The sequence below is a fragment of the Electrona antarctica genome (assembly GCF_951216825.1).
Source record: "Electrona antarctica genome assembly, chromosome: 19".
In the NCBI taxonomy this organism is placed as follows: Eukaryota; Metazoa; Chordata; class Actinopteri; order Myctophiformes; family Myctophidae; genus Electrona; species Electrona antarctica.
In genome coordinates this window covers 1790597-1814724 of record NC_136800.1, presented here as the reverse complement: position 1 = coordinate 1814724, position 24128 = coordinate 1790597, and the positions used below count along the sequence as shown (strand labels likewise).

At 44.9% G+C, this 24128-nt stretch overlaps 1 protein-coding gene across 4 annotated transcripts in view; it reads left to right on the top strand.

Annotated features, from left to right (window-relative positions):
- Positions 1-24128, top strand: part of st3gal3b (ST3 beta-galactoside alpha-2,3-sialyltransferase 3b) — an 86925-nt gene that overhangs the window by 23721 nt on the left and 39076 nt on the right. For all 4 annotated transcript variants that reach the window (XM_079530163.1, XM_079530162.1, XM_079530160.1 and 1 more), the window contains 3 exons: positions 1579-1621; positions 10622-10714; positions 22682-22776. In XM_079530163.1, the coding sequence (XP_079386289.1) occupies positions 1579-1621; positions 10622-10714; positions 22682-22776 (231 nt within the window). The remainder of the gene's footprint in view (positions 1-1578; positions 1622-10621; positions 10715-22681; positions 22777-24128) is intronic.

Here is a 24128-nt window from a genome sequence, read left to right as displayed (position 1 = left end):
ATTTTCAAATGGAGGTCGGCGGCCAATTACATATATATCTTTGGGGGTCCTTGACATGAAATAGTTTGAGCACCACCTGACATAGAAACATTTCAGCTTTTTCTGAAAACTGTCAGGGTTTAGAAGACATTTTGTTAGAATATGTTCTCAGGTCGAAATGGGTTAAATGATATCATTGTATACTATTTACTTTTCATTTCAAATCAACAAGCAGGCAGGGTTCTTTCTTGTGCTTTCTTGCTTCTTCTATGAAAATGGCTTCGACTCTACGCTTCACTAGGCACCTATGGACCACCACTCTACCCCCCCCCCCCCCCCCCCCCCCCCCCCCCCCTCTGATGCTTGTCCATAGGTGACCCGCAAAATCCAAAACCGTTCGTTATTCACATTTACTTTATTTTCAGCTCAGCAGAGAATGTGTGTTTTGGCTTGGCTTCTTCTTTTCCTAATCTCTCTCTTTGCTTGATTTTTTTTCCAACAAAATGCTTTCTAACTTTAACTCTTTTAAGCTTTTTCCTCTCCCCCCCTCCATTTTCCATTACTTTTCTTCAAACTTTCTGAAGAATTAACGCACAGGCTGTATTTTTGTTGTTGTTGTTGTTGTTTATTATTTGACACAGCAACGGATGAAACAAATGTAGGAGCGCGCACAGCTGGGGAGAGGTGCTGACCACGGGAGACAAAACTTGAAAAGAAAGGAGAAGAGATCGCACAACTCGTAGTCACGATGCAAAAACATATATATATATATACTTTTTAAAATGACCAACATTTCGGCACAAAATGCCGCCTTCGTGGTACCCTTCTTCATACCCCGAAGAAGCACATTTTGTGCTGAAACGGTCACTTAAAATAAAAGTCGTTTTGCATCGTGACGACCCTCTCCTCCTTTCTTTTGGCACAGCAACCAGGTGCACAACTACAGCTAACTGGCTGATATAGTGTCTTAGGTTTTGGATACTATACTTACCTAGCAGTTGTTGTTTTTGGCAAGCAAATTTTGAATTTAGTCTCTTGAATAGTTTTCATTTAGTTTTAGTCACCTGGAATGTCTTAGTGTTAGTCTAGTTTTAGTCTGAGTTAGTAACTTAGTCGGCTAAATCTACAGTTTATTTAGTCGACTGAAATGTATTTTTGACGTCGACACTTGCTGAAAATAGCCGATCTCCAAGCTCACAACGCTTGTGAGCTTGTAGATCTGCTATTTTCAGCATGCAACCTAGTGTAAAATGACTTATACTGGATCTCTTGTCCACTAGTCCCTTCCTAACATTTTAGTCTAGTTTTTATTTGTTGACAACATTGTCAGTATATTTAGTTTGAGTCCTCATAGCTTCGTTTTTTTATTTAGTTTCCATGTAGTTTCCGTCGGTGAGAAAAGGTAGTCGACGAACATTTATCGTCTTGGTTTTAGTCGACGAAATCAACACCGCTTCCAAGTGCTTGATGACGATCAAATTTGCGCTTCAGTCGGAATTCCTGATGCCTTGCCCCAGGTGTGGTAATTGTTCTGTCTCTCTCTCTCTCTCTCTCTCTCCTTCTCTTTCTCCCCCCCCCCCCCCCTTGCCGTTTTTCTAGTGTACGACAAACAGGGCTTTCTGCTGAAGCTGGACACCAAGCTGTAAGTACATCTCCCACTTTTCCAGTCTAATTTGATGCTGCTCGTTTTAAGCAAATGTCCAATACTTTTAAATCCCTCTGTCATTAATTGAGAGAGACCCTGGTGAGTTTCTCTGACTGTGGCTCGATTATGTTCACGGTTAGATAACACAGAAATGGCTTTTTAGGTCATCTTGCACGCACAGCAGTGTTTCTCATCTAGTGGGTTGGTGGAGAAACAAAATATGCCTGTGCAAATGATCTGACGGGTGGCAATCAGTGTTGTTTTTGGCAGCAAATTTCTATTTTAGTTTTAGTCATAGTCTCTTGAATAGTTTTCATTTAGTTTTAGTCACACTGATATTTAGTCTTAGTTTTAGTCATCGTGGCATAGTTTTCATTTAGTTTCCATTTAGTTTTCGTCGGTGAAAAAAGGTAGTCGACGAAAAAATTTCGTCTTAGTTTTGACGTCGACACCAGTTGAGAACCACTGCTCTACAGAAATAATGTTATAGCACATTTATGACTGCAAGAACCTCATCTTTGGACCTTTCCAAGAACCTTTTTTTCCCCTTTTGACCCCAGGAACCGAGATCATTTAGATTCCCGGTCCTGGCTCACACTAATCGAACACTATAGAGCGTCACAGTCCCGCCCCCTTTCATGACGACGCCAGGCCCAGGAAATGATTCCCAATGCATTTTTCCCATAGACATTTCAAAAAGTATTTATTTAAAGACGGTTACGCCGCGGACAAAGCCAACTCGAGTCGTGACAACTCATGACAACAAAGACAATATTTTGGACCAAACAATTAATTACAAAGAAGAAAAACAAAAGTGTTTTAACCTGCCGTTTTTTTCTTCTTTCTAATTATTTGTTCGGCCCAAAACATTGTGTTTGTTGTCATGATTTGTCACGACAAGAGTTGGCTTTGTCTGCGGCGTAAACGTCTTTAAATAAATGCTTTTTGAAATGTCTATGAGGAAAATGAACGGAGAATCATTTCCTGGGCCCTGGTAGGGGACTGCGACGCTCTATAGAGCTTGCTTGGTGAGAAGGTTACACATTGCACTATATATAAATGGACAAACGGAAACTGATATTTTACATTTAAAACGTGGCTTAATGTACAGGGGGCTTATAATGCTCTAGGCGGCTTAGATGACCGCTACATTTTGGCATAAGATAAGAGTCCAGGGTTTCCCAACCTTTTCTATTACCACGGACAGGACCGGCTGACCGTTCATGAAATGTTCGTGAACCGGCATGGCTGGGGGGTGGGTATCATCATCGTACCAAAACACAGAAGACGGGTGACTGGCCTCAAGTAGCCTATACCCGCTGCTATATTATTATATCGCAGCATAATGTTATATCATTGTCATTGACCATGTCATTGATCCTGGTGACGCAGATTCGCGGTCGGGGAAAACGTGGGATTCCCTTCTCGCGTACCAGGTCAGGTACACGACGTACCGGTGGTTGGAAACATCTGAGATCGACCCCCCCCACCCCCCCAGGGTTCCGCCAAATTTCTCGGCCACTCGCAGATTTCTCAGCCGCCCACAAACAAGCATGTCTCCCCCCCCCCCCCCCCCCCCCCCCCCCCCCACCCATCTCTCTCCCCCTTTCCTGTCAAATACAGGCAAAAAAGCCATAAAAATATATTTAAAAAATAAAAGAATAGTTGTAGTTTTAACCCATTTTGGGCGGGAACCCCTTTTGGTGTTTTAAGCATTATGTTATACTTCGCTATTGAAAAATAGAAGATCTACAAGCTCATAGCGCGGCACCGAGTGTGTTCATTACCAGCAAGGTGTGAGTGGAAGTGTGCAAAACAGCAGCTGCAAACCATGTGCCGATGATGAGGTACAAACACTAATTGGCATAGGGAGGAGATGAGACGGCAAAGCCAGATACGAACGTGTGTACAAATCTGACTTCCTGAAATGACTCGTGTTTTCTGTGTTGCATTAACACTTTCGGGGCTTTACATTCATCCTACCTAGGCTGCCTAGATTGTCTTATTACGTTTGGAGCATAACGGCGAAGTATTTGCAGCTTTGATCGGCGAAAATCCGGCGTAAAATAGTCCCGTGGTTTGTTGTTAAAGAGAAAAACATCCCGCCATTACGATGCCAGACGAACACAGCCTCCACAGCATGTTGTAGTCCAAACAAACCACCGTTCACTTGCATTGAACTCATTTTCCCAGAAGCCCTAGCAGCCAAGAGCATGGCTTGATTTCCGGTTTCGTCATCACAACGCGGCGGCCTCGTCACCAGGTCCGCGACAAATCCGCTCTTTTTAATAATTTAAAAACGGCTAATTAAACAAATAGTGGGTTTAGCTTTTGTTTTTTGTTTTAAAACACAAAATTATAATATCTATCCTTTTTTTGTGAGGGCTGTTATGGTTTCATTTATATTTAGATCACTGTGTGTTGTTGAAGCTGACTTCATGAACACAATCGGCGCCGGGATTTCTTTCAAAATAGAAGCTCGGGGTGCCGGGAAAATATGTCCGCTTTTACTCTGTCCGTTCCAGACAAAAACCGGGAATCCCTCGCTTAATATTTTGAACGAGAGGCATGTTGTTGAAGTCAGAAATGAAGAGCTTAGTATATCCATCTGGTCAAAACCACGGAGAGCTCCCTAGGTTACGCGCGCCGAGCCTTTCTTTGTGAACGGTAAACAGGGAAGTGAACGACAACGCACACGCGCGAAAGAGCAAGGAGTATGGTGCAGAAGGAGAGGCCAACTACAACAAAAACAAAAAAAATCTGAATATTTTTCTCTCGTTTGATATCAATGAAAATGCGCTAGGACGTGTGTACACGTCCTTTGGATTAGTTATGACGTTCCCACACGTTGTACGGTCGGAATGGGTTAAAAGCAATTATCATCAACACTGCAGGAAAGTACTGGATACCGTGGATATGGTCATTTATAACTACAATATAATCAGAAATAATTTCGGCGCAAAACGTCAAAACGTACAAATTCAATAAAGAATGTTATTGCAAATTTGCAATTACATAGAATTTGACTTGGTGAAGTTGCCGCATTGTTGTGAATGTACGGATATACAGTAATATAGAAACAATACATAGAGCATTTAACCCATTTAGAGGATTCTACAAATGTCTTCTAAATCCTGACAGTTTTCTGAAAAACCCATGTTTCTACAGTATGTCAGTCGTTCTCAAACATTTTCATGTCAAGGACCCCCAAAAATATATGTAATTGGCCGCCGACCCCCCCATCTGAAAATGTGTTGTTCCAGGGACCCCTCCAGAAGCAAAGATTTGAGTTAATAAAAACGTTCAAATATATTATATTCAAAGATTTGCGCCACATTTTCACAATTTTTCAACGGCAGATCTACAAGCTTGTAGCAGTGCCGCGCTATGAGCTTGTAGATCTGTGGAATGGAAACCGGCAGGCTTTGCTATTCACAGCGAATTTAGCACGAGTCAAACCACCGGCAGTTTTGATTGACAGTGTGTGTGAGTGTGTGTGTTGTTATAGATAGGAGAGAGAGACAGACTGTGTGTGTGTGTGTGTTAACTTAAAACCTTTTTTTTTTTAATGTTTTGTGGCACTTCCAACTAAAAAGACGGCGTTATGTTTTACGTTCATAAACACCATCCATACTGATGGTGTTCATGACCAGCAAGGTGTGAGTGGAAGTGTGCAAAACAGCAGCTGCAAACCATGTGCCGATGATGAGGTACAAACACTAATTGGCATAGGGAGGAGATGAGCCATCTGCCATTTTTCAATAGCAGATCTACAAGCTTGTAGCAGTGCCGCGCTATGAGCTTGTAGATCTGTGTTTTTTTTTTTTTCAATAGCTCAAGTATAACATAAGGGGTTCCCGTCCTGAATGGGTTAAATAACACTGAATACTATCGAAATGTCACTGTCGTGCAGCAGTAAATATACATCACATAGCATGTATGTTGTACTGTATGTATCTCTGCTGTCTTTATTTTTTTTTAAACAAAGCAATACAGCCTCATCAAAGTTGGTGTTGTAACTTTATATATTGTCAATTACTTCCATGGGAGGGGGAGAGGTGGTGGAGTTAGCCGCTTTAGCAGACATTTTGAGGGTCCAATGGAGTTAAGAGGTTTTGTCCAAAGCGCTTTTTACTACTTTCCATTGGTTGGATATTTTCGAAACAACACACAGACGTAAAGGGTGTTCAACAGCACTGATTTATGGCAAAAAGAAAATCGAAAACCTCAAAAATGGAGTTATGAGTTTTCCTCCCGACAGCAGAGATATGCAAATGATTCACACTGAACTGAACTTCCTCCTAATTTGCCTAATCTTCACTGATCCCGAATTGTGGCCAAAGTTCAAAACCTATGAGTCTGCAGTTCCTTGGTTAAAAAAAAAAGGTCTTTGAATTACTCTTTTTTTTTTTTGTCAAAATGGGCTTATGTTACATTTTGTGACCAGAGGTGGAGACATTTTCTCTCTTTTGATTCAAACAGATGTTGGCCCACGAGCAGCAAAAGCTTACTTCTTATTTATCTTACTTGAATTTAAAATAAACATAATATCTCAGCGGAGCTTTAACCAAACTTGCCGACAGCTGCACACGTCAGATCTTTTTTTTTCCTTTTTTTTGAACAGCCTCTGATGGGACTAATGAAGTTTGAAGTGTGGTGCGAATTGAGACGCCGCATTATTGCTTATTGTTTATTCCCAAAGTTAATTGTGCTTTGTCAGGGTGAGGACATACACTATACTGTTAGCTGGCCATCGTATCAACACGTGTGTTTGACGCGTGTGTATATTTCTCCGAATTGGTTTGACACTCCTGTAATGTTGACTGCGATGGTAAGGCCCCCCCTCCCTCCCTCCCCCCATCCCCCCTCCCTCCCTCCCTGAACATTACAAGTTCATAAGCATCAGCTATCGGGCACCTCTGCTCTCACCGGGCATGTCTGTCTGCACCAGTGTTGTTTTCGTCGACTAAAACTAAGACGAAAAATGTTCGTCGACTACCCTTTTCCACTGATGAAAACTAAATGAAAACTAAGCTATGATGACTAAAATATATTAAGACTAAATATATTGACAATTTTTGTCAACAAATAAAAACTAGACTAACATTTTAAGAAGGGACTAGTGGACAAGATATCCAGTATAAGTCATGTTGCACTTCGTTGCATGCTGGAAATAGCCGATCTACAAGCCCACAACGCGTCGCGCTGTGAGCTTGTAGATCGGCTATTTTCGCGATTTTTCAAAAATAGCAGACCCACAAGCTCGAGTGCCGTGCTATGAGCTTGTAGATCTGCTATTTTTCAACAGCTAAAGTATAACGTAATGCTTAAAGGAGCATTCAGTGATTTGGGTGATTTGGAAAAAACCTGGTCCGCCCCGGTAACAAGATGTGCACATATACACGCTCTACAGTGGGGGAAGTACAACAGACCAACAGCACGTGCACCAAGGCCCGCCCCACTCGATCATGATTGGAGGAAGGCCCCTCTCATCCTGATTGGATGAAGGCTTTGCCACCCAAAGCCCAAACCGAAACTAGGGTTTCTTTGACCCCAGGGGCTCACTGGGGACAGGGAGTAACTCCTTATATGGTCAGCACACTTTATAGTAGGGAGGATTATCCAAAAAATAAGAAAAAATAAGTAATATTTGAATTAAGTGAAATCACTGAATATACCTTTAAAACACCAAAAGGGGTTCCCGCCCTTAACCTGTGCCTGTAAATGTATTGAAGTTAGAGCTACCAGTTAACACTGACTGGTGTTTGATGGCGGAGAATGTGTTGCTTGTACCTGCTGTTGTGTAGAGATGCTTGTGTTGCTGATAATGTTCTTGCAGTTAATTCCATGAATTAAGCCTGGCATCTATTCCGGGGCAAAATATCAAGATGATCAAAAACAAAACCAGCAACTAGTCTCAACTCCTTCCAACAAAACCGTGTAAAGGCCAGTCCACACCAATGCAACTATCATTGGGGATAATGGTTACAAGTAGTTGCATGTTGCAAGGAGTTGCATTGGTGTGGACTCAGACTGGCCTGTAGATTCAGATTGACAAAGTAGACTTTCACCTAGAAACTCCATTCATTTTTTTTTAATTCAGCTGACTGTGGAGACACATGCTGGAACCTTTTACTTTGAAATGTTTTATAGTTTCTGAGTTATTTAACTTAAACGCCCAATGCATTCTTAATGGCAATAACACATTTTTTTTTTTTTTTAAAGACGTCCACAGACGTCTTGGCCACTGCACGTGCGGTAATACCAAAGACGTCCCCAGACGTCTTGGGCACTGCACGTGCGGTAATACCAAAGACGTCCCCAGACGTCTTGGGCACTGCACGTGCGGTAATACCAAAGACGTCCACAGACGTCTTGGGCACTGCACGTGCGGTAATACCAAAGACGTCCCCAGACGTCTTGGGCACTGCACGTGCGGTAATACCAAAGACGTCCCCAGACGTCTTGGGCACTGCACGTGCGGTAATACCAAAGACGTCCACAGACGTCTTGGGCACTGCACGTGCGGTAATACCAAAGACGTCCACAGACGTCTTTTAAGTGGCTATTAATGCCATGTCGGCTCAAATGTGTGCATTGATGTTTTCCATCCCATTTTGTATTTTAATGTAAAGTGAGTATTTGTGGAAAAACACTATACAAATGTAATTATTAACACTCCGATTGCCTGGCCTGGGCCGTGGCTCAGTGGTCCAGGTCTGGTCCAGGCAGTGTGCCGTGGGTTCGACCCCCGATCCCGACAGCCTTTACTGCATGTCTTCCCCCCCCCATCTCTCTCCCCATTTCCTGTCAGCCTACTGTCTGTCCCTCCATAAAAAAATATAAAATAAAGGCAAAAGCCACAAAAAAAACATAAAAAAAAACACTCCGATTGCCCAGGGTTATTCAATCCATTAAATCATAGCGCCTGGCGATTTATATTAGCGGAGCGCTTTTACCGACGGACCGGATGTCATCCCGGATGTGGCTGTAGCAGCTAAATGTAGCCAAAACACTCTAGAGGCGATCGACGACAACGGGAGGTATGATTAAATCTACCGCGACTAGTGACGGGACCGCGGTGGGCCGTCTTATTAACACAAGATCTTTTCTTAGAATTGGACGGAATGATTTAGATCAAGAGTTATTAACGTTTTAACATTTTCGGTCTCGTCGGCGTAACAGGGGGGGAACATTTTCGATGACGTCCCACTGTTACGCAAGATCGAGTGTTGCGCAACAGGCGCTCCCAGGCTGTGGAGCGACGCGATCGGCTTTGATATCAATAAACTTCGTCTTTTGGATAAAACTTCGTCCTGGGCGCTGGGTGGGTGTTACTAATTGAAAGGACGGTGAACTTCGTCCTGGGTGCTCGGGGTGTTAAATTGTGCACACCCACACACACACCCATGGTCTGACTGGTCCCTCCCCATCAACCCTGGCCCATGAAGTGTGTCTGGGTGGACAGGCCTCCCCCATAGTGCCTGCATGGGCCTCTCTTCACCCTGTTGATTATTTACTCTGTGTTCATGGCATTGAGAAGGATATTAAGCCATTCTGGGCGGGAACCCCTTTTGGTGTTTTTAAGAATTATGTTATGCTTCAGCTATTGAAAAATAGCAGATCTACGAGCTACGAGCTTGTAGGTCTGCTATTTTAGAAAAATTGTGAAAATGTGGCGCAAATCTTTTGCAAGAGCGAACATTTTTAACTCAAATCTTAACTTCTGGGAGGTCACTGGAACAACATATTTTCAGATGGGGGTCGGCGGCCAATTACATATAATCTTGGGGGTCCTTGACATAAAAACATGGGTTTTTGAAGAAAAAATAAAAGATTTAGAAGACATTTGTAGAATCGTTCCCAGGTCAAAATGGGTTAATGATCGTGTTGGCAACAGGGAGGTTCTACTTTTTTTTCCCTTCTTGCTAGCACTGTGATTATTTGAACTAGGCCCCCCCCCCACCCTGACTTGAACTAGGCCCCCCCCCACCCTGACTTGTCATGCCGCCACACATAAGTGATGTGCTGAGCTGTTGGGTTCAACCTGTTTCCTGGTATCTCCCAGTGTTTGATTTCGTCGACTGAAACTAAGACGAAAAAATGTTCGTCGACTACCTTTTGACACCGACGAAAACTAAATGGGGAAACGAAATGAAAACTTCAGCTATGATGACTAAAACTAAGACTGAATATACTGACAATTGTGTCAACAAATAAAAAAGTAGACTAAAATGTTAGGAGGGGACTAGTGGACAAGAGATCCAGTAGAAGTCATTTTACACTTGGTTGCATGCTGAAAATAGCCGATCTACAAGCTCACACCACGTCGCAGCGCGACGCGTTGTGAGCTTGTAGATCGCCTCTTTTCAACCAAGTGTAACGGTCATTACGGTGGCCCGCCAAAACACATTTTAGTCGACTAAATCAACTGTAGACTTAACACTAAAACATTCCTGGTGACTAAAATTAAAACTATTGAAGAGACTATGACTAAAACTAAAATCTAAATTTGCTGCCAAAAACAACACTGGTATCTTTCAGAGGTAATTGTTGGCCACCATTAGCCTGGCTAATAAGCCAGGCAAAAAAAATTGCCTGCCGGCGGATTACGGTCTGGAGAGGCTCAATTGTACGCCCATGTCCTACACCAGAGAACTGGTGTGGCCAATCGGGACACGGTATGCAATATGGGCGGGCTTTGGTACAGTGACGTTCAATGCTGGAGACCTTTGACTGACAGTAGCTCTGACCAATTGCGTCAAAGAGAAAATGTTTGAACCCGCCCCCCCGGGAAACAAGATCCATACACAGCATCTCCAGACTCAAATACCACACGACAGTGTGATTTGAGCCTGGCTTATTAGCCAGGCTCGGCCACCATGCCTTATTCTAGCTTCATGGCTTTAGTAGCCCGGCGCTTGTAATGGATCCGTTGTCCCTTTCTGTTTCTCATATTAATGAATCTATTCATCTCTCTCTGTCGTTAATCCACAGGCCACCAGAGTTGGCGTACAAGTATGGCAACCTCAGCGAAGGAGCATGCAAGACGGGCTTCGCGGCAGCCAAGATGACCACCATCTATCCTAAGTGAGAAGAAACCGCCTCTTTGCTTCTTTGTTGTTGTTTTTGAAGTGCAACCACTCCTGTAGAGCTGTGTGTGTGGCTGTGTCCCCGGTGTCCCAGTGTCCCCCCGGGTCTCTGGGTCCCTGTGTCCCCTGTGTCCCCTGGGTCTCTGTCCCTGTGTCCCTGTGTCCCTGTGTCCCCTGGGTCTCTGTCCCTGGGTCTCTGTGTCCCTGTGTCCCCTGGGTCTCTGTCCCTGGGTCTCTGTGTCCCTGCGTCCCTGGGTCTCTGTGTCCCTGTGCCCCTGTGTCCCCCGTGTCTCTGGGTCCCTGTGTCCCCTGTGTCCCCTGTGTCCCCGTGTCCGTGCCCCCTGTGTCTCTGTCCCCTGTGTCCCTGTGTCTCTGTCCCCTGTGTCCCTGTGTCTCTGTCCTCTGTGTCCCTGTGTCCCCTGTGTCGCTGTCCCTGTGTCCCTGTGTCCCTGTGTCCCTGTGTCTCTGTCCCCTGTGTCCCCTGTGTCCCCTGTGTCCCTGCGTCCCTGCGTCCCTGTGTCCCTGCGGCCCTGCGGCCCTGCGGCCCTGTGTCCCTGTGTCCCTGTGTCCCTGCGTCTCTGCGTCTCTGTGTCTCTGTGTCCCTGTGTCCCTGTGTCTCTGCGTCCCTGTGTACCTGTGTCTCTGTATACCTGTGTCCCTGCGTCCCTGGGTCCGAGCACGAAAATAGCGTTTGTTCACCACCAATTGTCACTGTTGCACATACTAACACACAGACACACACACAGGCCAGGGAGGAGGGCTTGTACAGTACAGTACAGTACAGTACAGTACAGTACAGTACAGTACAGTACAGTACAGTACAGTACAGCACAGCACAGCACAGCACCACTCACTTCAGACGGGTCTGATCTTTAGTTATTTTGCGGGATTCCATGGGATGACCATGTCCTAATTTATCCTCGATTTAAAAAAAAAAAAAAAAAAAAAAAAAAAAAAAAAAACGAACGTGGCCAATTCCTTCACACGCGGCATAAGCATGTCGACCATCTACACACACACACAGGCATTGGGCAGATAAGCTCCGTAAGACAAGTCGATTGAATCGAGTGTCGATATAAGAAATGGTGGCATTGGGAGGGAGAAAACGCTGTCACCAGATGAGCCAGCTTGGCCTCCGGGTGGTGTGGTGGGGTCAAGAGTCAGAACAGAGGAGCTCACTACATTCCCACGCAATCCTCAAGAGTTGTCAGTCCATGTCGGGAGTCAGTCGTTCTCTAACCCCCCCCCCCCCCCCCCCCCCCCACCACCACCACCACCACAAAACACAGGACTTTGTCCTTGGCGAGTTCCACACATCACACAAAAGAACTCTCTGTCACGAGAATACAAAAGTGACATCTCGTCCCACTCATGTCCTTGAGGCCTCGGAGGCTCTATCCCTGTGAGAGAGGCACCGAGCGACTTCCTGTGACTCATCATCCACTTCCTGGTCCCCCTCTCGGCTCCCCACCACCACCACCACACGCAATCCACGGAACACTCGCCGGTCCCTCTATGATGTCACTGCCTTCCCTTTGATCTGGCATGCGGGCTCCCCTCTTTGCCACCCGCATCCCGCCTCAATCTATAGGACATTGTCCCCATTTAGCATTCTTGGAACTATAGCTAACCCATTTAGGCCTGGACGTCAAAATTTAAAAAAAAATATGTCTTCTAAATTCTGACAGTTTTCTGAAATACCTATGATTCTGTATCGGTGGTGCTCAATATTTCATGTCAAGGACCCCAAAAATGTATATGTAATCGGCCGCCGACCCCCCCCCCCCCCCCCCCCCCCCCCCCCCCCCCCCCCCCATCTGAAAATATGTTGTTCCAGGAACCCCCTCAGAAGCAAAGATTTGAGTTAAAAAACGTTCACGCTGAAAGAATATATTCAAAGATTTGTGCCACATTTTCACGATTTTTCAAAAAAATAGCAGACCTACAAGTTCATAGCGCGGCACTCGGTGCCGCGCTATGAGCTTGTAGATCTGCTATTTTTCAATAGCTAAAGTATAACAATGCTTAAAACGCCAAGAGTGGTTCCCGCCCAAAATGGGCTAATCCTCTATTAGCCCATTTTGGGCAATTTTCCGCATTGCTGGACAATGGCCCGTGGCAGTGCTGTACATGGCTCTTCTTGGTCTATTTATGGGACAAGAACCACTGACGCTCTCAATTCTCCACAACCATCTTCCCCAAGCACAAGTCATTTATACGTTGTTTCCAAGATGTACAGTACATTTATATTCGTGGTGAGGTGACCCAAAAAAGCTGTGTTATGACCTCTTGTACTATTATCAAGCAATCTTAACCATTTCCGGGGAGTGGTAAACCCTTGATAGTCGCAGTTAATCCGTTCGGGGCGGGAACCCCTTTCAGATCTACAAGCTCGTAGCGAGCTACGAGCTTGTAGATCTTCCATTTTTGAAAAATGCCGCAAATGTGGTGCACATCTTTGAATATATATTCTTTCAGAGCGAGCGTTTTTAACTCAAATATTTGCTTCTGGGTGGGGGGGTCCCTGGAACAACATATTTTCAGATGGGGGGGTCCTCAGCCAAATACAGATAATTCCGGGAGTCCTTGACATGAAAAAGGTTGAGCACCACTGGCATAGAAACATGGGTTTTTCAGAAAACTTTTAGGATTTAGAAGCCTCTTTTTTTTTTTTTTTTTTTTGCCTCAGTCCTAAATTAGCTAAAACAGAGTTACAGGGCCTCCAAGTCGTGCTGCATAAAATAGTCGATGCTTGACTCTTACAATGCCCTTTGACCTTTTGGAATCCCTTACACATACTCACGCATGTGTGTGTGTGTGTGTGTGTGTGTGTGTGTGTGTGTGTGTATGTACACTCGCACACACAGCCAACTTCTTGGACATTGCTTGTGGTAAATCTGTGGTTAAGGACGAGGAGCATTGTGGGTTTTTTCTAGAGCTGGCCTCTGCACCACCTGAGAGGCTATACGTGTTAACGATGTACCCCTCTCCCCTTTCGCCTAACGACTTCCTCTAATCAGCCGCACGTGTCGGATCAAAGTTGTGTACAACACAGAACCCCCCCCCCCCCCCCCCCCAGTGGGAAACCACTGATTACTACCACCCTCACCTCGGTTTCACACAGGGTCAATTAGTGCCATTCATACCTCAAAGCGACATCGTTTGTGTGTCCATCGGCGGCAAGCAGTGGATGGACTTGTGTGTGTGTGTGTGTGTGTGTGTGTGTGTGTGTGTGTGTGTGTGTGTGTGTGTGTGTGTGTGTGTGTGTGTGTGTGTGTGTGTGTGTGTGTGTGTGTGTGTGTGTGTGTGTGTGTGTGAACCCATCAGGGCGGGAACTCCTTTTGGTGTTTCTAGCATTATGTTATACTTTAGCTATTGAAAAATAAAAAAAGTGCCGCGCTACGAGCTTGTAGATCTGCTATTTTTGAAAATGTTTGCCCAAATGTTTGAATATATTCTTTCAGAGCGTTCGTTTTTAGCTCAAATCTTTGCTTCTTGGGGGTGGTCCCTGGAACAACATTTTCAGATGGAGTGTCGGCGGCCAATTACATATAATATCTGGGGCTCCTTGACATGAAATAGTTTGAGAACCACTGACATATAGAAACATGGGTTGTACAGAAAACTGTCAGGATTTAGAAGGCTTTCGTAGAATCGTCCTCGGGTCTAAATGGGTAAATAAATAGCGGTAGGTGTATGTCTGTGTTGTACATGCTTGACGCTTGCCATTCGTTCTGCAAATGAAGGTTATGTCTAATGTGACGTATGTTTTGTCTACATATCAGGGGTTGTGTTAAAAAACAAAAGAAGAAGGTTTTTGATTATACCAATAAGCTACTCTGGCTGTTACGGTAACCCCAAACCACCACCATTCAACTTTTCCCCCGATTCCTTTTCATTTCCATTCCTGGGCTAAACGAGGCTAAGCAAATTGTCTTTAAGACGTATAGACGACGTCTCTCTTTGTCTGCCGCGTTTCCGTTTTGTCATTAATGTCATTGTTTTTTTTTTTAAAACCGTGCCGCTAGGTGTAGCCTCGGCGTTTGGCTATGCTAGAGAAATCCCTCTTAACCTCTTAGCGGTGAGGTTGGCCCCGTTGGCCCTTCCCTCTAATCATCGCCTGCTTCCTCCGTGTTTGTCCTCTCCTCACGGGGCCATGCCCCCCCCCCCCCCCCCCCCCCCCCCCCCGCGCAATCCAATTTATTTTCAACACCTCCCCCTCCTCTCCTCTCCGCTCTACCCAAACTGTTTGTATTGGAGCCCTAAATCATGCGTTGGCAGTGAACTTGAGCTCGGCCGCGGTTATGAAAATAAGGGCTCCGAGTGATAGACCTCTAGCTAGGAGGAAATGAGCACAATGCAATCCCCCCGGCCCGGCCCTGCTGCTGCTGTCCATTTTGGAAGACTCATCTTTTACCTTTTTTTCGTTTTTTTTGTTTTTTTGTTGGTATTCTTGATTTTTAACGACAAGCAGCCTCGTCTCGTCTCCGTTCTGTGGAGGTCTGTGACTTTCTGTCGATGTGAGTGAGCTCTGCGACTCTCTCTGGACTCTAGTCCCTGTGTTATTTATAGTCATGTTTGGCCCCCTGAAGCTTCAAGTCTAATGAATCTCAGTTTGTTTTGGCAGGACAGGAGTCGCTGAGTGTCTGTGTGCTTCTGTCAGGTGATGTGAGGAGGAGGAAAAAAGGGAGCCGGACGTGACTGTTTCTCCTCCAGATCCCCTCCTCTCTCTTCCCCCCCCCCCTCTTCCTCTGCGACTGGTGGGGGGGGGGGGGGGGGGGGGGGGTGGCGAGTGCGTTCAAAGAGAGATTAGTTGGGGGGGGGGGGGGAGAGAGGCAAGCTGGCCGCTTGCTAACCGGAGGGGCCTTCCATCTGTGTTGGCCATGTTTGGTCATTGTGCATAAGGATGCACAATGACCATTTTATTTTATTTGTATTTGTTTTTGGCCCCACTCTTGTTTGACCGCAAAGGTGCAAAGTACACCACACACTGTGTGTGTGTGTGTGTGTGTGTGTGTGTGTGTGTGTGTGTGTGTGTGTGTGTGTGTGTGTGTGTGTGTGTGTGTGTGTGTGTGTGTGTGTGTGTGTGTGTGTGTGTGTGTGTGTGTGTGTGTGTGTGTGTGTGTGTGTGTGTGTGTGTGTGTGTGTGTGTGTGTGTGTGTGTGTGTGTGTGTGTGTGTGTGTGTGTGTGTGTGTGTGTGTGTGGCCAAGTAACACTGTACAGTTACATTATTCATGAACTGATGTGGTTTGGGTTTCAAATGCATTCTCTTTCTAGCTGTTAACCCATTTAGACCTGAGGACGATTCTACAAAAATGTCTTCTAAATCATGACAGTCGTTCTCAAACATTTTCATGTCAAGGACCCCCAGAAATGTATGTAATTGGCCGCCGACCCCAATCTGAAAATATGTAGTTCACTCTGAAAGAATATTTATTCAAAGATTTGCGGCACATTTTGACGATTTTTCAAAAATAGCAGATCTACAAGCTTGTAGCGCGGCACTCGGTGCCGTGCTATGAGCTTGTAGATCTGCTTTTTTTTTTCAATAGCTAAAGTATAACTATGCTAAAAACGGCAAGAGGGGTTCCCGTCCAGAATGGGTTAAATAGTGTCTGCTTGCTCATGGGCCATCTGCTGTGGTGTTTATTTATTTATTGATCTGTTGCACACTGACATGACAGGGACCACAAGGCAACATGATTTAATGTGATTAATGATGTAGTTTAGGGAAGTTATTGTTGGTTTGCATGGTTTGTGTGTGTCCCTCGGTCAATTGACCGGTGGCGATGTATGTTGGTATGGTCAGTCAGAGATGAAACGGAGTCGGACTTTGTTGTTGGGGAAATCTCTCACTGTAAAGTACACAGACTATACACTAGTGTTCGTTGTAAATGGTGCATTTATATAGAGCCTTTTATCCAAGGTGCTTTACATGGATTGTGCATTACATTCACCCATTCACACACACGCATTCATACACCGATGGCGGCGGAAACCATGCAAGGCACCAACCAGCACATCAGGAGCAATTGATGGGGTTCAGTGTCTTGCTCAAGGACACTTAACTCTGACTAACACTAACTTGAATTTGGGGTCATTATGAGCTGTAGTTTATGGCGCTAAATGCTAGCTGAGATGGCTTATATACACGGCAGGACATTTTTCCACCGAGCGTTTGGTTGCTTTTCTGTAACTTTTATTACGATACTCGTAAAAATGAAACCGCTCCCATTTGTCCCAGGCTTTCAGTATTCAGTGACCATCTAGTGTGTCGGCAGTGAAAACCATCACTGTGCGTTGTAAAATTATACTGGGTGGAGCAGCAGGCTTGTTAACCCATTTTGGGCGGGAAACCCCTATTGGGGTTTTAAACATGATGCCATATACTTTAGCTATTGAAAAATAGCAGATCTACAAGCTCATAGCGCGGCACCGAGTGCCGCGCTATGAGCTTGTAGGTCTGCTATTTTTGAAAAACCCTGAAACTGTGGCACAAATCTTTGAATATATACGTATATTCTTTCAGAGCAAACGTTTTTAACTCATATTTTCTTTGTTTTAAACATATTTTCAGATGGGGGGTCCGCGGGCATATACAGATACTTCCTGGGGGTCCTTGACATGGAAAAAGGTTGAGCACCTCTGACATAGAAACGTACTGTAGGTATTTCAGAAAATTGTCAGAATTTAGAAGACATTTTTCACCCATTTTGAGCGGGAACCCCTTTTGGTGTTTTAAGCATTATGTTATGCTTTAGCTATCGGAAAAATAGCAGATCTACAAGCTCATAGCGCGGCACTCGCAAATCTTTGAATATATATTCTTTCAGAGTGAACGTTTTTAACTCAAATCGTTGCTTCTAGGGGGGTCCCTGGAACAACATATTTTCAGATGAGGGTCGGCGGCCAAATACATATATATTTTTTGGGAGTCCTTGACATGAAAATGTTTGAGAATGACTGACACAGAAACAAAGGTTTTTCAAGAAAACGGTCAGGATTTAGAAGAACATTTTGTAGAATCGTCCTCGGGTCTAAACGGGTTAAAACCAGAGGAGCCCTGGCCAGCTCTCCTCTCCTCTCCTGTCCCGCCCCGTCCCCCCGTCCCTCCCGTCCCCCCACAGCGAGACAGCAGGTCACGAAAACACACATCCATCGCACGGCCACGCTCCCAGAAGCAGCACGTAGCCGCCCCGGCACACCCGGTGGCCCGGCCCCTGGCCCGAAGGGGGGGAAGTGGGATCCTCTTTTTGATATGCGGAGCGGTGCTTTATCAAAAAGGACACACGCAGGGAGGAGGCAGAGAGAGACGATGATGGAAGTCACAGTTCAACCAAACATTAACCCCTTTAGGCCTGAGCACGATTCTACAAATGCCTTCTAAATTGAAAGGGTTTTCTGGAAAAAAAGAAAAAGAAAAACATGTTTCCATGTCAGTGGTTCTCAAAAATGTTCACGACAAGGACGCCCCAAAAATATATGTAATTGGCCGCCGACCCTCATCTGAAAATATGATGTTCCAAGGACCACCCAGAAGCAAAGACGTTCGCTCTAAAAGAATATATTTTTTTTTGCGTCACATTTTCACGATTTAAAAAAAAAAATAGCAGACCTACAAGCTCGTAGCGCGGCACCGAGTGCCGCGCTACGAGCTTGTAGAGCTGCTATTTTTCAATAGCTTAAAGTATAACATAATGTTTTAAAACACCAAAAGGGGGTTCCCGCCCAGAATGGGTTAAAAACATAGTCGTCGGTCACAGTGTGTTTTTCTGTGTAAACCCATCTCGGATTTGTTTCTCGGGCTGGAGGAAGCGACGTTGTCCAATATGCTGCCACGCTGCCGACACGCTTTGGTACACTTTGTCTTGGATTTTGTTGACCCAAAGAAACACCCCTTACAGTCCCACATTAACCCATTTTGGGCGGGAACACCCTTTCGGTGTTTTAAGCATTACGTTATACTTTAGCTATTGAAAAATAGCAGCGAGCTTGTAGGTCTGCTATTTTTTGAAAAATCGTGAAAATGTGGCCCAAATGTTTGAATATATTCTTTCAGAGCGAACGTTTTTTACTCAAATCTTACTCCCTGGAACGACTTGACATGGAAACATGGGTTTTTCTGAAAACTGTCAGGAGTTAGAAGACATTTGTAGAATCGTCCTCAGGTCTAAAAGGGATAAATAACCTTTGTTCTGATCATACAGGATGCTAGTATACAGTATCCTCTGGCACGCTGGGTCACTTTACAGTTGGTGGTGGAGCCCAAATAATTTGAGGAAAAACATTCTGGCATCGATACATCGTCGAAGGCACAATTACCAAAAACGGTGTGTCAGCTGTGATTTAGGCGTTCGTTACCCTGGGAAAGAAATTGGCTGTTGATGGGTTATGTGTTGCAGGCGCCCCTGAACTCTGCTCTACTCCATTTTTAACACTCTCTCTGCCTCTCGCCTCCCTTTTTTTGTTTCTTTACGTGTGTGTGTGTGTGTGTGTGTGTCCGTGTGTGTGTGTGTGTGTGTGTGTCACAATGAGCTGGCTAACATGTGTGTCTGCGCGGGTCACAGTTGTTTTCTGGAGGAGCTGTGGTGAGGACGTAGTTAGATTGATGACAAGGGAACAAGCAAGCCTCTCCTTTTACAGCCCCCCCCCCCAATGTCTTTAACTTCAGCGAGAACTTCTTTAACCCATTCAGTTCCGACGTCGAAATTTTAAAAAAGTTTTCTGAAAAACCTTATGTTTCTGTATCAGTGGTGCTCATTATTTCATGTCAAGGACCCCTAGAATTATATGTAATATGCCTCCGCCCCCCCATCTGAAAATATTTTGTTCCAGGGACCCCCCCCCCCCCCCCCCCCCCAGAAGCAAAGATTTTCAAAAATAGCAGACCTACAAGTGCCGCGCTATGAGCTTGTGGATCTGCTTTTTTTTCAATAGCTAAATTATAACCTAATGCTTTAAAACACCGAAAGAGGTTCCCGCCCAAAGTGGGTTAAAATTCGGTTAACCGAAGTCAGAGCTGGGAAGACATTACACCGGGGCTCCACCGGGCGCGTCAGCGTCGCGTCTCCGTCACCGTCGCGTCTCCGTCACCGTCAGGGAATGTTCCCTTTTTATTCAATGAAGGGTGGCTCCACTGCCCGCGTTGCGTTGCGTTGACGGAGACGCGACGCTTGCATTCAAATTGAACCGGTGCGTTTTTTGACGCACGCGACGGAGACGCAACGCGTCCTGTGGAGCCCTGGCTCTATTCTCTGGGGGGGCGAAAGAGACACAAACTCACACCTGTCGACTCGGTGTCTTAATTAGTGTCCAGAATGTGTCATTTTGAGAGTGCGACTGTGTATGCCTGCTGTGACGTTTCACAGCATTCTGTCTTGTTACCTCTACTGGATGGTACTACTGTCACTTGATTAACTCTATAATTGCTGTTGGCATAAACCCCAGCTCCAGGGGGCATCGCATACGTTCACTTTGAATAGACGGTGTTTGCCCGCCCCGCCCCTCCCCCCACACACACACACACACTCGCTACAAACACAAACGCAGCATTGGAACACACACACACACACACAAGCTCCTTACCTCTCGTCAGAAGCTTTGACATGGCGCCAGAATCGCGGTACAAAGGCGCAAGTTAAATCCGAAATGTGGATGGCAGAAAACCCACCAAGGACAGCGATTTTAGAAGAAGAGTTATGACTGTTTGAAGATCTTCCCTTCCACTGCTGTGCACTGAGAATATAATATGCAATCCCATAGTTGGAACGGCGGGGCGTCGCTATGGGAACCGGACCAATGTTAAAGGCTTCCGTAGGCATCAACCATTATATAGACGAGTCCACGTCGACGTGTGTGTGTGTGTGTGTGTGTGTGTGTGTGTGTGTGTGTGTGTGTGTGTGTGTGTGTGTGTGTGTGTGTGTGTGTGTGTGTGTGTGTGTGTGTGTGTGTGTGTGTGTGTGTGTGTGTGTGTGTGTGTGTGTGTGTGTGTGTGTGTGTGTGTGTGTGTGTGTGTGTGTGTGTGTGTGTGTGTGTGTGTGTGTGTGTGTGTGTGTGTATACGGACTTGGGAAAGAAATAATTAAAGTTCTCAGTCGCCACGACTGATTTCAGAGAAGCCAAGCTGTGTCTTCTGTGAAAGCAATGCTGCGCTACAGAAAAAATAGCCGATCTACAAGCCTCACAACAGTATTTGAGGTGATCAAACTAGCAAAAGGAATACAAGTTTAGAAGCATCATCCAAGAAACATGAATGGTCTCAGAAATGACATGATGTTGCTGGTTGGCCTAAAAAATCATCTTTACATGAGCTATTTAGTTTTTTGCTTTATTCCATGGGTAAAGGTCAACTAATGCTTTGGGTGACAATTTAAAAGTGTTGAATTATGACTTACTAGCCCTTACCCGTTGTGTGTTATTGCCCCCCCCCCCCCCCCCCCACTGTGCCCTGGGTGCGATTTCGCATTTTTAATTCACTAATAAATTCATTATTAATTTATAATTTGTTAAATTGGAAAAAGGGCTTCGTTAAGACCTCCATATTATTATGATCAATGCCTGTGTGAAAAGTGGGAGCGATTGGTGCAGGCAGTGAGGAGCTACGGCGGTGTTTCTGACACACATTCAGACATTCAGACAGTAGTAGTATAGTATGATGATGATGATGATGATGATGATGATCGCACAATGAAAGTCACTTCAACATGGTCACCCTGTGCATAGGAACATTGCAGAGGTGTCACCTACCAACATTATCCCATTCTGGGGGGGGAACCCCTTTTGGTGTTTTAAACATGTTATAATTTAGCTATTGAAAAATAGCAGGTCTGCTATTTTTGAAAAATCGTGAAAATATTTATTTCAGAAAACTGGAGGATTTAGAAGGATTTCGAGGTCAGGCTTTGATTGAATTGATTGCAAAATGTATTTACAGTTTGCAGAATTACAGTACATTTCAAGCACAAACTCAATACAAAGGCTGTTAACTGTGAGTGGACGACCCAATTAAGCATTACACTTGTTTACAACAGGGTCCACCATGTTCAATTCATCAAAACATTTAGAGACGTGCCCTTTGAGAGCGGTTTTGAAGGAGTCAAGGGATTCGCATGTCTTAATGACTGTTGGTAGGGCGTTCCACATTTTGGTGGCATAGGAGCGAAAAGAATTTAGTCCCTTGTTTGTGCCGAATCTAGGTTGTACATGGTTCGTTGCACTCCCTCTGGTGTTGTGGGTGTGGACTTCGTTAACATTAAGGAAGTATCTACACAGGTACAGCTACAACGGGAGGTATGATTAATTCTAACGCGACTAGCGACGGGACCGCGGTGGGCCGTCTGACACATAATCTTTTTTTTTTTTTAATGTTTTTTTTTTTGTGGCTTTCACCTTTTTATTTTTTATTTTTTTATGGAGGGACAGACAGTAGGCTGACAGGAAATGGGGAGAGAGATGGGGGGGGGAAGACATGCAGTAAAGGCCGTCGGGATCGGGAGTCGAACCGGCGGCACACTGCCAGACTGAATTGCCAGCCAAAGTGCCTGGACCACTGAGCCATGGCCCAGACCCTAACACATAATCTTTGCTTAGAATTGGATGAAATGATTTAGATCAAGAGTTATTCACGTTTTAAGATTTTACATCTCGTCTGCTAAACGGGGGGGGGGTCATATTTTCGATGACAGGCAGACGCTCCCAGCCTGTGGAGCGATGCGATCGGTTTTGATATCAATAATCTCCGTCCTTTTGATCAATCTCCGTCTTGAGCGCTGGGCGTTACTAATTGATAGGTCCTCCTGTGCGCTCAGGGTGTTAACTTACAGTAACTGGATACTCTAAACTTCTGTTATGGATGGTACTGTCACTCAAGATAATATTGGTATCAAAACTTTGTCTTGTACATTGTTTTTGATTAGTTTTGTTCTTTTTCTCTGTGCTCTTATCTACTCTTTCCCTCACTTTGCAGGTTCATGAAACCAGCTCCGATGTTCCTGGACCGCAATTTCAAACGGCTAGCGAAAGTCAGCAATTATTTACCTCCGTTTGGCTTCAAAACGCAAGGTGAGGTTCCCCGTGTGCCTGGATGCTGGTGCTGTTGGAGAGGTGCCATGTATTGAGTCTTGTCTTGTCAAAAGGTTTTGTCAATGCATGATGTACTATAATCCAAATAGGAATGCCTTTGCATTGTCTACAGTTCTGTTCTGAAAAGGTACATTTTTTAAGGAGCATTCGGTGATTTGGGTGATTTGGAAAACCCCCCCTGGTCCCCCCCGGTAACAAGATGTGCACATGCACGCTCTACAGTGGGCGCGACAGGCCAACAGCACGCACACCAAGGCCCGCCCTCGCTCGATCATGATTGGCGGAAGGCCCCTCTCTATCCTGATTGGATGAAGGCTGGGCCACCTAGCCAAAACCGAAACCTAAGGTTTTTTGACCCCCAGGTGTTAACTGGGCAGAGGGAGGAACTCCTTATATGGTCAGCACACTCTATAGTAGTACTAAAAACAGAAACCATTAGGTTTCTGTTTTTAGTTAGGAAATATCCAACGTGCACACAAATCTTTATTGCTTTTATTTTTAAGCTTAGACTGAAGCTTACATTTGGCATACATTTGGCTGTATGCTACTTCAGGTCTGCACAATGAGTATGTTGAACCCTGACCCGTGGGACACAGCAGTAGTGAATGTTGAATAATACAGTACATTTTTTACACAAGACGCGCCAACGCGGGAAGCGAACGCAGCTCGTCAATTAACAATTAGAATAAATTATGTACTTTTTATTATTTATTTTTTTTCTTTTTAAGTTTTTTTCTCTCTTTTTTAAAGTTTTCTTTTTAAGGTTTTTTTTCCCTCTTTTAAAAAAAAAAGTTTTCTACTGTGTGGGTGCGTGCGTGCGTGTGTTTTTTTTTTGTGTGTGATACAGCTGCGCCCTCTGGTGGCGGGTGGGTGGTGTCACAGCGTGACAGACAGACAGACAGTTCTGCCTGGGTTACATAGTAATCGCTCATTGCGTTCGCAATTATTGTCTCAAGGTATAGGAAAGCTACATTACTCATACAACAAGCTTTGTTGTTGGCTACACTCTGGTCAAATTATATAGTCCCACATCGACAACCATTCTCTACCCTATTGCTAAACATAGCCGCAAGCACGGGAGCAGCACAGTTGGAGCGCTATAGAGCACCGAAGTCCTGACATCACTGCCCTCTACTGTCAGTAGAGGGCGTCAGTCCACAGGTACATGTACTTTTTATTTGCATTGTAATCTCCATAGGGGGATTTTACATCGCCTCATATAAGAACTGTGTTTGAAAAATAAACCGATCACCCGGCCTTTTCACTCATATGGATATGAAGCATCGACTGAAGGTGGAAATGTACAAATATACCCAAAGAGTAACAAAATA